The sequence below is a fragment of the Plasmodium gonderi genome, assembly GCF_002157705.1.
Source record: "Plasmodium gonderi DNA, contig: Chr13, whole genome shotgun sequence".
Lineage (NCBI taxonomy): Eukaryota > Apicomplexa > Aconoidasida > Haemosporida > Plasmodiidae > Plasmodium > Plasmodium gonderi.
In genome coordinates, this window is record NW_021628938.1 from 1,737,794 (window position 1) to 1,753,023 (window position 15,230).

A 15,230-nucleotide genomic window follows, 5' to 3' on the forward strand; every position below is an offset into this window, starting at 1 on the left:
TATATAAACATATATATACAATTACTGTTTCCCAACTTTTGTTTAAAAAAAAAAAAAAGAAAATGTAAATGAAGGTGACTAAATGATCTTAAAATTATTCTAAATTATGCTAAATGTTGTTATATAAGGCTTCCTAAATGGCACTAAATGCAGTGGTTGTATCGTGATAAATGAAATGGGAAATTTTGAAGAGTAAAATAAACAGGCATAATATATATGCATATAAAAAAAAATGAACAAACGGATGGATGAACGGATGAATGAATGTATGGGTGAAGGAATGAAAGATAGGTGGAAAATGGAGAAATATCCAGGGCGCAAAATATAGCAGGAAAAACGAAGTTCATAAAATGTAACACGAAAAATGAAGTTTACAAAATGTAGCATGAAAAATGAAGTTGGCAAAAAGTAACGTAAAAAACAAACTTTGTAAAAATGGAACATAAAAAAATGAAGCGCGCAAAATGTAACGTAAAAAATGAAGTTGGCAAAAAGTAACATAAAAAAATAAAGCGCGCAAAATGTAACATGAAAAATGAAGCACGTAAAATATAACATAAAAAACGAGAGGAAATGCAGAAAAATAAAGATACATGAAAATATATCTAAAAAATAGAACTGAAAAAAAAAAAAAAAAAAATAAAGGAACAAAAGAAAAAAGAGAATCCTGAAAAATGAAGAAGCTAAAATATAAAAAATATTAGGTATAAAATAAAAAAATAAAAATCTTCAAATTTTGTAGGGCATAAGTTATAAAACTGTTAATTTTATATGTAAATTTGTCAAGCTTTACATGTATTACATATATGCTATATTCAGCCGAGGATGAGCAAAAAATGGGGTACTAAATAATTTTATTGTATCCGAAAAAACATATTAAAGAATAATGTTCCTCCTCTTTTGAAAAAATAGAAGAAAAGAAGAAGTGATTTTTTTCCAGGCTTTTGCGTACAGTATTGTGAATGGTAAAAATATATATATGTTACATTGTTATACATACAGAACATGAGCATATATAATTGCGTACGAGATCATACATAATAAATATATATAAAACATAAAATTTGTGCGTTATAAATTAATACTTTTTTTTTTTTTTGCACTAATATTTGATTTTTATCATGTACCATAAATGTACATACATGTACCAAATGGAAACATTAAGTAATAAAATACATATATATAATTAATACATATAAATTGCTTCTTAGGTACCCAAAAATAACTGCGCTTTTGTGTACATATTTTATTACTCCTGCGGTATTATGTCGCATGCATTATGTATATCTATCTATATCTATATATATATATTCTTATTATTCACCCCTTCCAGCTGACTCACCTTACTTTGCCAAGAACCCTTTTAAAGATCGCCCTAATTGCATATTCTTCTTATGCATACATTATATGAAATAGGCATGATAACATATACATATGGTTAATACATTCATTATGTAGATTACACGCGTACCTTCTTACATAAATGATAAATAAATTATGTATTCTTCATACGTGCATTATTATAACATGTAACAGTGCAAAAAAAAAAAAAAAAAACAAATAACATAAGTTTTCCATTTAAAGAAAACATATACCATTTTACAAACATGTTATCCGTCGCAAATTTTGCACTTGCAAACCATGAAATATTGTAAATTTATTGGAAAATTATAAAAGAAAATTTCACCTACACCAGAGAATTTTTTTATAAGCCCATCAATCCTTTTATTTCTACTATATATATTGAATGTATTTTTTTTTTTTTTTTTTTTTTGTAACATTTCAATCAACATATATTTAAAAATTTCCCCTTTTCATAAAAATAAATATGCAATTAAATATAAGTTAATATATAGAAAATATCCAAAATTAAAAAAAATAAAATAAAAAAAGAGAGCTGTGTATATAGGAATGCGCAAAAAGAAAAATCTCAAGTGGGAATAAAAATTCCTAATAAAAATAGTAGAAAAACGAAACAAAATGGGAGGAGGGGAAACTTGCTGAAAAGTAAGTAGAGGGAGGGAGTGCATACTACTTTTATATTCAGTCACTCGTTTATATATGTTAAAAAATGCGCATTTTAGGTTATTCTATAAAAATACAGTTGAATATTCAAAAAGAAACAAAAAAATAATAAAAATGATAAAAATGGTAAAAATGATGAAAATGATAAAAATGATGAAAATGATGAAAATGATAAAAATGATGAAAATGATAAAAATAATAAAAATAATAAAAATAATAAAAATGATAAAAATGTTAAAAATAATAAATATAATAAAAATAATAAAATAAATAACAAAAGTAGCAAAAAAGCAGCAAAGTAAGCAGGCAACAAAAAAACTGTGAAAAAACGTTTACATACTTTTGTGCATAAGATTGATGCCAGATTTTATATATAGATATATCTTTTTCCAAATCTGTTTATTTTAAAGATATATAAGAATATGCGCAGGACGAGTGAGACCTGTGAATACATAAAAGGTGTATCTTCTTGCACAACCACGTTTGCCTATTTCTGATTTTTTATATTCGACTGAAAAAGGCTACACACGCAGCATTTCTAAATTGGCCGAAACGGCTGAATATTTGGGGACACAGTTAAAATAAAAAAAAAAATAAAAAGTAAATAAAAAATAAAGCATACGAAAAAGCAAAATAGGAGCAGTAGCATGTGTAAAAAATTATGTTTAGCCCTTTTTTATTACTTAATAATTTTTATAGATACAGGTTTATACACATGTACAAGTTCGTTCAATACATGCAAATTTGTAAAAGAAAGTTTTTCGACATCCAAGAAAAGGAATATTTTCTTTACTACATAACAAACAGGTGGATGGAAAGAGTTCAGATTTTCTAAACTAACGCACAAGTTTGTATAATAACGACAATGTTAAAATTCTTCCCACTATGTAAGCACTACCTTTTAATTAGTAGTACATTGCCACAGTTATTATTGTTATTTATTTATTTGTTTTGATAATTGCCTTTTTTTTTTTTTTTCTTAAATTTATTATGCAAGTGGCCCTCATGCGAATGTGTACACCAAATTAATGTGTATATACAGCTCAGCTTGCAACCCATTCATATAAAAGTTAAGTAGCGTGAATTTCGTACTATTATCTATGTGTTAGAATATGTAAAACACATGCTATCCAAACGTATGAAATGAAAATCATGATAGCAAGACATGACATAACATGACATGATATTGTACTATGCCTAAATGTCAATCATTGAGGCTATTCTATAGTGATCCGGGTCTTCTTCTTCTTCTTCTTCTTCAAAAAAAATAAATAATAGAAAATGTATAAAATCGTTACTATATATGTATAGTTGGGGGATATCATATATGAGTATCATGAACATAAATACATATATGTGTAATAGTTGTGTAATTTGCAAACGCAAAAAGTTATAAGAAGAAAAAAAAAAAAAAAAAAAAAAGAGTAAGCATACCAAACGAATAACTGCTCATTGTTAAGTACATCCAACAGATCTCATATAATCATTGTAGCACGACACATTGAAGTTCACAAGGGGATAGGGAAAAATATATATATATATAAATGAATGCATAAATAAATGAATTAATAAATAAATGAATAAGAAAATAAAATGAAGTACAAAATGGTGCATACCTGAGGTAAAAATTGGTGTATGAAAATAATATATACTGAAAAAAAAAAAAAAATTCATATAAATTGTTCTTATAAATGAAAAATATTTTTTAATAACCTACCCTAAGTGGTCTTATATCCATATATTAAAAGTTCAGAAGAGTAAAATGTCTTTTTGTATTTATTAGTTTCATACTTCGATTTGGTAGACAATCATTTAAACATTCAGTTAAATTTTTCTAAATGTTATATATAAGGTGTCATTCTTAATGTGAACCTATATAAGAGTTCACTTAAGTATTCCTTTTAATGGCATATATACGAAAAAAAAAGAAGAAAAAAAAAATAAAAAAAATGAAATAAATAATAAGAATAAGTATATGCTTCAATCAAGCCTAGTAATGCAAATTCCGATGCATAATAAAAAAATTAAAAAAACAAAAAAATATACGTAAATAAAAAATAGGATTTTTTCAACTGATGTCACAGGAATATGTGTTACTTCTTTTGATAGTCTGCACAATTGCTACATTTATATAAACATACATATATATATGCATGTTTTGAACGATGAGCATTTCCTCCTCGTCCATATTTTCCCACTTCTTCCAGATTTTTTCAAAGGGATAGACAAGTAACAACATTGTGAAAGGCCTAGCGCGCTGTAAAACAAATGCACTAAAAGAGTGAAAAGAGGGGATGAGCACAAAATGCCCATTTGATTACATTGCATATGTAATCTGTACTATAAATAGACCTCTTAAAGTTGTGTATTATAAACAGACAATGGTTTATACACATAGGTTACATATGTGAATTGTCTAAAATTGCCTAGAATTGTCCCGAATTGTGGAACGTGTTCGGATTTTTTTTTTTTTTTTTTTTTTCTTGCTTGTAAATTACTTCCCTTCGATGTAACCAGATAAAAATATATTTAAAAAATAGTACCCATATTTTTTTATTTTATCTTCCCCGAATCCTGTTAAATTCAAATTCTTCATGTCATCAATTGAATTGGGGCGATGTAACAGGAGCAATTTTAAATTTTTTGTGCTAATTAATTTTTCTGGATCTGTAATATTATTCCATTTTGACAAATTACTTCTGCATTCTAGCAAAATTTTCAGCAAGTTACCATCTTTGTTACTAACAGATGCTTGTGGTGAGGTTTGCGCTTTCATGGGGTTCATGGGAATTATATCTTTCCTTTCATTGGGATTAGATGGAGCGCTACTTAGAGTGCATACTTCGTTAGAGCCTGATGCGTTTCTACAGCTAGATGGGTAGTCAATGTTATGGCTGTTCATGTTGTGGTTGCCAATGTTGTGGTTGTTCATGTTGTGATTGCTCATGTTGTGATTGCTCATGTTGTGGTTGCTCATGTTGTGGTTGCTCATGTTGTGGTTGACAATGTTATGATTGGTTTCGTTGTTGTTATCACGAGATCTACTTTCGTTTTTCCTGTTATCAACATTTCGATCGTTTCCATTATTCTGCAGATGGGCATGCCCCCCATAATTTCCTCCATTTCGATAATCATCATGAAACATGTATGTGTTCCTATTCGATGGGTTGTTAGAATTCAGGTGATTGTTATTACTAGTGTATTTATCGTAGTACTGACAATTATGATGATATCCATATTCCATGTACTCGTTTTTGTAACTATGATACGCAGCATTATGGTAAGGATCCTGATTAAACATCTTTGCTTCGCTCATTAAAATGTTATTATTTATATTATTATGCGATCTATAATTGACTTGTCCATAAGTGTTCTCATCTTTACTTACGTTCCTGTTGCATGTTTCACTTGTTCCATTTTCGGAATTACAGACTGAATATTTCACATTGTCATTTTCTGAATTATTTAATGTGTCAACTAATTTCAGTAACTCATTAAGACTTATGTATGAGTTCGGCGGACATTTATATATAATTTTACTTTCTTTTAAATAATTCTGAATATTTATGTTATTTGACGCGCTATAATATTTATATGGTATGTTATTATCATCTAATGATTTTACTTGTTCATGTAGGTTATTTATTACTTTTGTTTTTTTCATTTTTATAATAAATCAAAGTAAAATATTGTTGCCCCATGGGGAACAGGGTGTAATGGGGAAAACACGGATGACACCTAAGTGTAACAAATTACACAAAAATATGATTGTCACCAAATATACATTTGTGTGCAGGCAAAGCAGTTAGAAAAAAAAAAAAAAAAAATTTATACTAAAAAATAAAAAAATTATAAAATAAACAGGAGTGTAATGATACCCCCTTGTGAGAGATAAAAGCGGACGGGGGAAATTATATAAGTTGGTTAAACATTTTACAAATCATGAACAGGTTTTCATTTTTGTTAATGGCACAAAATGCACAAAATTGTTATGCTTTACAATGTGCACCATTTTCTTATTCATTGAATTTTCACCTTCTATAAAGTATTGCATGAATGTGTGAAAAAGTTGAATGGAGGAAAATGTATGAGCAATTGTGGCTTCTGATAAGTTCCAAAGCTTGTGCACTCGTATGCTATTCACACATGGATGCATATCCATATGGTACTTACCACTGTATTTTTGCACAATACTATCTATAACAAAGTGCTTGCAGTAGCTTTCGGAAAACATGTTATTTCCCTTGCTATTAAATTTTTTTTTCTTTCTTTTATTATTCACGTCCCTTTAGCAAATTACACATTTATTTAAAAAACTCAAAGAAAAAAAAAAGACGTTATACCTACGACAAAAAATTGTTATTTTAGAACAATTTATGCAATTTTTATAATATATTGAAAAAAAACATATTCATGTAAAAATACTACTATTTAATCCATTAGTAAAAAAGATATATGCACATGTGAAAAAACGGTTTTGCCATTTGAATTTTAACATTGCTGCAAGGCAAATAAAAGAGAAAAAAAAAAAAAAAAAATATTCCCCTAACGTTTTATATTATTACAAAGTGCATTATGATTAAGAGCTTTCAAAAATTAATTATAATTTTTTAAAATGGAATGCTGTGATGATTCAACTTTTCATATATTACCAAAAATGTGAACATCCTTATGTTACAAAAGGCACAAGGATAAGAACAGGTAGATGCAATTCTATTCAAATCATAAGCTGTTCAAATTTAGTTCCATATCATTAGTGTATCCAGGATTTCAGCCATAAAGTTTTATTTTTTTCAGAACACAATAAACGATTAAAATGAGTTCTCATTGCATATTTATCATAAGAGATAATTTTTTTTTCAATATTTTAATTTGTTTATTTGAGTTAACAATCCGTTTACTCATATAATGAATGGTGTATGTGTGTGTAAGCTGGTGAACTAATTTCCCTTTTTTTCTCTTTTTTTTTTTTTTTTTTTTTTTTTGAGTTGTCTTTGCTTTTATAATTGGTTAATGACATATTAATTAAAAGGTTTTTATAATATTTAAAACGTAGAAAAAAAGGAAAAGAGAAACAGGAAAACAAAAGCATGGAACGAGTGCACAGACGGGATGATATATGAATGTACAAATAGATTGTTAGTCGGATGGACAATTAGATACTAAGGAGTAGTGAATAACCAAGAGCTAGAAATTTAATAGTAAGAATTTTTTGACCGTTTTACTATAAGTTCTGCTGAATTTTTCTTGTTGCAAGTGTCTTTGTTAGAAAAATCGTTATCATATATATAATTCTTATTGTCTTCATGATTATCGTTTTGATTATATTCTCCTTTATAGTTATTAAAAGCGGAATAGGAATAATAATATTTTTCAAATGGTTCAGATGAATCCAAGTTATTTTCGTTATGTGCAGCACCTTTTCCTTTGTTGTTATATCCATAATTACTAAAATGTTTACTATAATTTTCATCTTCATTATGAGAATTATTTTTTTGATAATCATAATAACACCTTAATTCTTCATTCATGTGCTTATCACGTATGTTCTGGTCATCCACATTGTTTTCGTTCACGCAGTATCCTCTCTTAGAATATTCATTATTATTTTTCCTTTCTCTACATGTAGCACCTAGTTTCACATAGGACGATGAATTCATTTCTTCTTTTTCTTTTTTAGAATGATCTACATCTGACGAATAGCCACCAAGTTCTTCTTCTACATAAAGGTTAGGGTCTTTGTTTATCACTCTGTGAAATGTAGGGTATCGAATCCCTTGATCAATTTGTTTATGCGGTTTATAACAAAATTGTGGGACATCATAAGGTAAAGGGACATTAATATGGACGTCTTTTGGAGGGCCAACTGGCGTAGGCACATAAATTGGTACCTCTATTTCTACATCTTCAATCTCAGGTATCTCGTAAATTTTTTCTATTATTTCTGTATACGGTTTATGAACAATTTGCTCCTGTTCAATATCTATATATTCTACTATACCTGGTACGTATCTAATTTTTTCAACTTCTCTTATTTTTAATTTAGGAACAATCCTAACTTGTTCCACTGGAATGTCTACTACCTTTACAGAATCCACAAATCGCGTTATTTCTCGCACTTCGGGGACTTCGACAATCTTTGGTATTTTGTGAAAAACAGGAACTTCCGCGTGTCTTTGAAAATGACCTATTCTGCATCTAGGCACGCTAACGAATGGAGATGCACTAATGTGTCTTTTTCTAGCGATTGTGCTAGAACAGCAATTTCCTCCTACATTGCTGGGGTAAACGAGGGATCCCAATTGCTCATTATATCCAGGTTTAGGGAAAACAATTGTTTGGGGGGGGATTAAGCCTAATCTTTTACATCTGAATTCCATTGACGTGTTATTTGCTATTTTTCACAATCGCTAATTGAAATATTCTTAAAAGAATTAATATGTGATGGCTAAATGATATGTCATATTAATTTTTTGTTTTATCTTGTTTTTTCTTGTTTTATCTTGTTTCGTTTCCTGTTGTATTGTATTGTATTGTTTTGATTTTTTTTTTTTTTTTTTTCTCGAAAGCATAGTCTTTCATTAAACGAATATATTTTAAAAAGGTTATACACCTGAGAACACGTGCATAAACGCTAAGGTGTGTGTTCATAAATCTTGTGTAAAGGGAAAAAGAGGAGAAGTTCTTTTTTAAAGATATTTTTATGCCTGCATGATATTTATGCTTATGATAAAAAATTGAAAAAGGATGCATAATAAAAAAAAAAAATGCAAGCACGAGAAATTACATGGTAGCATTAAAGAATGTAAAAAATATAACTCCTATATAGAACCATTTTAAGCACATGATGCAATTTAGAATATTTCTTATTTGCACCAAATAAGGCCAAAAATATGGGGAGTGTATGGAACTTGAATAAAGACAACGTTTTTGTAATTTTTTCTTTAAAATCTGTAGAAATTTAAGGAACCTTTCTTTTCTTAACAGTCAGGTAAATATAGAAAACATGACATAGCAAAAAAAAAAAAAAAAAAAAAAAGTAACAAAATGAAGACGTAAAAATGAAGGCGTAAAGGTAAAGGGATGAACATAGGGGAAACCTTTGTTGTTCTTAATTTTTCCTGTGTAAGGGATATCATATTTTTGCTTTGTGAAAACATGTATCTGTATAAGTATACACATTTTTAATGTACTAAAAATAAGTTTATTTATAATTATTCTCAAAAGCTGAATAGGGTGTGTGCTCATGCAACATTATATCCATTTTTTTTTTTTTTTTTTTTTTTTTTTTTTTTTTTTCCTCCAATACATTATTGCCTATTCACAATTTATATTAAAAAAAAAAATAGCCATCTGCAAGCTTAAATAGCGAATGTAGAAAAAATATTTTGGTCATTTTGCATTTTTCAGGTTAGCTCTAAATTAATTCCACCTTGTGCTTGTTGTAATAAAAAAAAAAAAAAAAAAAAAAAAAAAAGCGAACAAACGAATGAATTTGATCTGCAAAAAGGATGTTTGATTTATTTATGTTTTTCTCTTTTTTCATTTTTTCTATCACAAACATGTCTCTTTTAAATGTTATAGGATTAATTTATTTTTCAGTTGTCGAAAAATACATCCGCGTAATAGGAAGATTTTTTTGGAAAAAGGAAAATATATTTAATGCCTTATAACAGGAAAAATAAAAGAAGATATGTCTTTGGGTTAAATTATGAAAAATCGCTTATACGAATAAAGCACTATTCGAACGTTTTATATATACTATTCCTCGACAAAGTTCATAAACTAACAAAGGATACCTCTATTTGAACTTTTAAATTTTTATTCATGTAAGGGGGACATTAATTTATATTTGAACATTTCAAAAAATAATAAGAGGGCATGACAAATTTTCGTTCTACTCATTTTAAACTTGTCATTTCATGCTGTCATAATAGTAATTATGCAGTTATTTTAAAAATTGTCCTGTAATAGAAGTTTTAATTCATTACTCATGATGATTCTTAAATTTTTTAAAGCGAATATATTTCTGTGGCATAACCCTTGTGATGGACATAATCAAAAAAATTTATTTGTGTAACTTGCAGATATAAACACAAATTTGTTTAATTTTTGAGATACTTTCTATTTTCTCTTTGTTTCACCCCTAATTATAAATGCAAGCTTTAGTTAAAAAAACAATATTAATGAGTTTCACAAAAGAGGGTTAAAAAAAAAAAGAAAATACACTCTTAATAAAGATAAAATCATAAAAAATTTTTTTTTTTTTTTTTTTTTTTTTTTTGTTAGATAACCAAATTATACACACTTCTGTACTTTTTTTTTAAATTAACGTCTGTACAATCATTTAAATTAACACATAGTAAATACATTTGTGCTTATTTCCAACTTTTGATAATACGAAAATTTGGAGTGGACGGAAAACGGAATATAAATTGCACGATACTTCAAAATGCGTGTACATATGACATTCAAAAATACATGTGTTTCATAACTTCTTCTAGCTTAAGAATACTTCAAAAAATATGTGCCCTAAAAAAATAACCCTTGACACATGCAGTAATTTAGCCTTTTTAAAGAACATGTAAAAAAAGATTATGTTAGAAATATGAACTCACAAAATGGGGAGAATTTTTTTTTTCGTTCCATCACAATATTAATCATTCAGCACATATCACATATATATCATGGGAAACCCTGATTTTATCTTCTTTTTAGTTAAACAGTTATAATTCATATAACGAAAAGGAATCTTTAATGATCACTAAGCATTTTTCTAATAAAATTGCTAAGCGTTTCTTTTCATTTAAGCAGTTCCCTATGAATGTACGAACATATGCATGTACGTGTGCCATTTATATATGTATTTATACCTTTGTGCAAGTCGAATGATCATTCCATTAAGAAGAGAACGTATTGGCCCGCACAACACATAGAGCTATACTATTGTAACAGAATATTCAGCGAGAATTTCACAAAATGGAAACCAACAGTACCATCCAATTACCCCAAATTAATGAGAAAAATGAAACGAAGGCAACATATGAACAAATTGAAAAGGATAGGGTTCAACTAGTCTCAAAAATAGAAGAATTATATCAAGATGTTGTCGAACACAAGTATCATAAAAAAAAAAAATTTTGCACTTATGTAGAAAATTTTTATGTATACTGCATTATAATTTCTCTCAAGTTTATGTATTTTCGTCTTCCTTTTTTATATTACATTATATATTAATATATATATTTGTTCACTTCTTTTATCAATGATTACAAAGACTTGTATTGGAAGCCTTAGAAAATGTTCCTTCTGATAGAAGATGCTATAGGATGGTTGGTGAAATATTAGTAGAAAGGACAGTGGGTGAAATTAAACCGGCTTTGGTAGATCATAAAAACAAGGTATAAACAAATTCATAGTATGATACTTCATAACATGTTCTTTCATTTATTAATCAAAAATAAAACTATTTGAACATTTCACTAACATTCATTTGGATGTAGTAGGTTACATTTTAACTGTACACGATTTAGCCATGCACACCAAAAAAAAAAAAAAAAAAAATACAGGAAAATATCATTTTTTTGTAACATGTTCACAGGTGGAACAAATTATAGCTGAATGCCAAAAAAAATTAGACGAAAAAAACTCGGAACTTACCAAATTTATCAAAAAGTAATTTTTATTTTTTTTTTGTAAACATATTTTTTATATTTACTTTCATGTCGGCATTTTCATTTTATCTATTTTGTGCGCCATTTATACAAATGAGGATACAAATATTTACATGTGTAAATATATAAATTATGAACAAATTATAAAAAATACCTACAAATAAAAAAAAAAAAAATTCTTTTTCATAGCGCAAAAACTCCTATATCACCAAGTGATACTATTTCGAAGAAACCTTAACATAGTAATGGCAGTTCTAGATATAAGGATAAAAAAGGAGCAAAGTTGAGGTACTGTTTTAATCTGGTCAAGAATTTATCATCTGCAAGCATGTTATAGGTCTTTTTTATTTCTCCTTTTTTTCAATTTTTTTTTTTTTTTTTTTTATTTGTATCGTAATCCATCAAATTGAAACCCCTACGAAAATTTAATTTTTTTTACAGTGTTATACGCTCTCATGTATTCACTATGTACACACATACTTCCACAGAGGTATGGTATTAGTTTTTGACAAAATTGTTTATTTATTAGGTTTAATATACCTTTTTTTTTTTTTTTTTTTTTTTTTTTAAATAATGCAATGAAATTAGTTATTTTCATCTAATATGTCATACACATGTTTATAGTTTAAAACTGAAAAATTACCAATGGCCTCGTATATTATAGAAAAGGCATGAAAAAATTTGCAAAATATGCGTTGTCTTATAAATTGGGTTACATAACAGATGAGTACATAAACATACAACCGTGTATATTTTAAAAAGCTGCATAAAATCTAACACAAAAAATAAAAAAAAAGAAAAAAAAAGGAATGCAATTTTTTGCTTCATTTATTTACAGGTAGATGGCACTTCCGTTTATGTATTATTCGGGAAAACAAAGAAATCGTACCAACATATACAATGATTTATATTGATATGTATTCAAGTATGCTCATAAATATTATACCTCTACATTTTGTGTGTCTAATTCAGTTTGGTTTTATGATCGAAAACGATAATACATTTTTGATTGAACTCGAATTTGTTAGCAACATGCACAAACGATCTATCCCTATACCTAGACCTCCAGTTGGGGGTAAGCCGTGCGCCAAGGCAGTTACATAATCATAATCTATTTCACAATTTTTATTTTCGATATGTTCCTTGCTTGACCTAACATTTTCATCTTCTTGGGGTAACTCTATAGAAATGGGGGGATAATAATTCTTCTGTTTGTTTGGATCCAATCGATTAGAATCATCACGACTATTTGGGGTGCTATATTTGTTGTTTTTAATACTTTTGTGTTTTAATGAATACTGAGATATAAATTTTCTTTCCTGCATTAGTGCATTGGCTTCCTCGGAATAGCCATTTGCTATTTCCATCTTCCCTATATACGTTTCAAATCGTTCAGACAGCTTTTTATTTTTGCGTAATGTTTTGGCTAGTGGAGAAGTTTCTTCCGGAAAATGATATATATGCACAGGGTGATTGTCTAAGTATGGTTCTACCTTTCTTTTAAAAACTTCCTGAACAACTAACCCCCAATTTAAATGCTCTTTCTGTTGATCAAATGTTATATTTAATTTCTTTGCTTCATTATAAGCTTGTTCAAAGGATAAGTTCAAAAAATTTATAGATGTGTAATCCTGTAGTATTTTGATAAAGGATATTTTTTTCCACTTTTTTTGAAGCAGTAATATGTTGTTACCATTTGAATGATGGGGACATTTCTTTACAACTGTTTTTATTAACTTTTCAACAAATTTTATCATATATTTATAATTAGAATACGACTTATAAATTTCAAGTAATGTAAACTCAGGATTATGGATAGTACTCAATCCTTCATTTCGAAAGCATTTGCTAAATTCAAAGATTTTTTCTGATATTCCACTTATAATTAATTTTTTTAAATATAATTCAGGTGCTATTCTTAAATAAAGAACTAAATTTAACGATTTTAAAAAGGTTTCAAATGCTTTCGCTGAAGCACCTCCGGGTAATGACTGTAATATTGGTGTATCAACTTCTACGTATTTTTTTTTTAATAAAAATTTTCGAATTTCTTGAATTAATTGAAATCTTCCCAAAATCTTTTCTTTTTCTTCTTTATTCGTTAAAAAATCAAGGTATCTTTTTCTATACTTATATTCAATATCTTTCATGCCTTTGTGTTTATCTGGTAAAGGCAATAATGATTTTGTTAGCATGTAAATTTCACGAGTGTGTAAGGTTATTTCCCCTCTTAGCGATTTTCGGATAAATCCTTTTATTGCTACAAAATCTCCGACTTCTACAATTTTTCTAACATTTAATGAGTCTGTGTTGGGTGGATTATCAGTATGTGTGTACGAGTACTGTATATTATTCTCCCCATGTGTGACATTGTTATCACCACTCGTTCTTTGCATTAATGTTTGTGGCAAAGGATAGGAAATATTTTTGTCACACTGATCATCCGTTTGTCCGTTTACTAAACGATTATCATTTTTTGGTTTTGACTTTTTTTTTTTTTTAAACATAAGATTTTCATCTATATATATTTGTATAGTGTCTGTATCATCCTGCACATTGAGGAACATTCCATTATTTCGTTTGACCATAATTCGGCCGTATATAACATGCGTTTTATCAAGATCCTTTTCTCCATTTTTTAAATACTCATAATTTTTCTTCAAATAATTTATTTTTGTAGTTCTTTTTATAAAATCTGATGGGTATGCATCAATCCCCAAAACATCTGATATGTGGTTTAGCTTTTTTACTCTTTCAAAAAATTCCTTTCCATAACTGTTTAGAATAAATTCCCTTTTCCTATTCTTAATGCCATTGCTTTTCCTTCTTATCGTAAACCCCCTTTTTATTATGTTACTACTATATTTAAAGCAATTCAAACGACTACACAAAAACAAGAGATACCATGATAATAACAATGTTAATAGTACTGACAGATGGGGAATTATTTTTTTCTTTTGCATTTTTTTTCTTTTCCTTCTAAAGTGAAAAAGGAAATTTTTCACTTTTCTACGTTCTTTTTCATTGTTCTTTACTTTACCATCGTTTGACTTTTCTTTGCGTAGCAAAGCATGTTTTTAGTGCAGCTTCCAGAAAACTAGCCCATCTGCTTAGGTAATCATAACATTACTATAGTTCGAAGTGCTTTGCAACATGTGGTATTTGTTGAGTTGGTGCATTGTAGCGCTGTTTTTTTCTTTTTTCTTTTTTTTTTTTTTTTTAATCCTTTTAGTTCGCCTTAATCAGGGAAATAGTTATTTCGAGTGAAATTACGATACCTTTCATTTTCAGTTAAATTTTTTTTTTTTTTTTTTTTTTTTTTTTTTTTTTGTAGCTATATAGTTGTCATAGTCGAGCGAATGAGTAAATGCCAAATCTACACACACATACATATATCCTCTATCCTCATGTGCTCGTATGCTTTCGCTTTACTTTGCTCATATGGAAGATCATCATATGTATATACATTTAAGTAAAGCCTTAACATGAGTATATGGACACTTTTGAAAAATTGTTAATATGGCGCTAGAC

General features: G+C 28.0%; 4 protein-coding genes across 4 annotated transcripts; 1 reads left to right on the plus strand and 3 right to left on the minus strand.

The window, feature by feature from the left end:
* Positions 1–4,519: 4,519 nt before the first annotated feature.
* PGO_133170 (hypothetical protein, conserved) lies at positions 4,520–5,689 on the minus strand (the record flags this gene model as incomplete). The annotated part of the gene is made up of 1 exon (XM_028689833.1): positions 4,520–5,689. One exon carries the CDS (start codon positions 5,687–5,689, stop codon positions 4,520–4,522), a length of 1,170 nt encoding a protein of 389 aa, XP_028545634.1.
* A 1,531-nt stretch (positions 5,690–7,220) lies between these two features.
* On the minus strand, positions 7,221–8,405 carry PGO_133180 (hypothetical protein, conserved; the record flags this gene model as incomplete). The annotated part of the gene is made up of 1 exon (XM_028689834.1): positions 7,221–8,405. The coding sequence occupies one exon, from the start codon at positions 8,403–8,405 to the stop codon at positions 7,221–7,223; it is 1,185 nt and encodes a 394-aa protein (XP_028545635.1).
* Positions 8,406–11,004: 2,599 nt separating this feature from the next.
* PGO_133190 (prefoldin subunit 2) lies at positions 11,005–11,937 on the plus strand (the record flags this gene model as incomplete). Its single annotated transcript, XM_028689835.1, has 4 exons — positions 11,005–11,144; positions 11,303–11,426; positions 11,627–11,700; positions 11,889–11,937. 4 exons carry the CDS (start codon positions 11,005–11,007, stop codon positions 11,935–11,937), a joined length of 387 nt encoding a protein of 128 aa, XP_028545636.1.
* Positions 11,938–12,667: 730 nt separating this feature from the next.
* PGO_133200 (lysine--tRNA ligase) lies at positions 12,668–14,662 on the minus strand (the record flags this gene model as incomplete). Its single annotated transcript, XM_028689836.1, has 1 exon — positions 12,668–14,662. One exon carries the CDS (start codon positions 14,660–14,662, stop codon positions 12,668–12,670), a length of 1,995 nt encoding a protein of 664 aa, XP_028545637.1.
* Between the last annotated feature and the right edge of the window lie 568 nt (positions 14,663–15,230).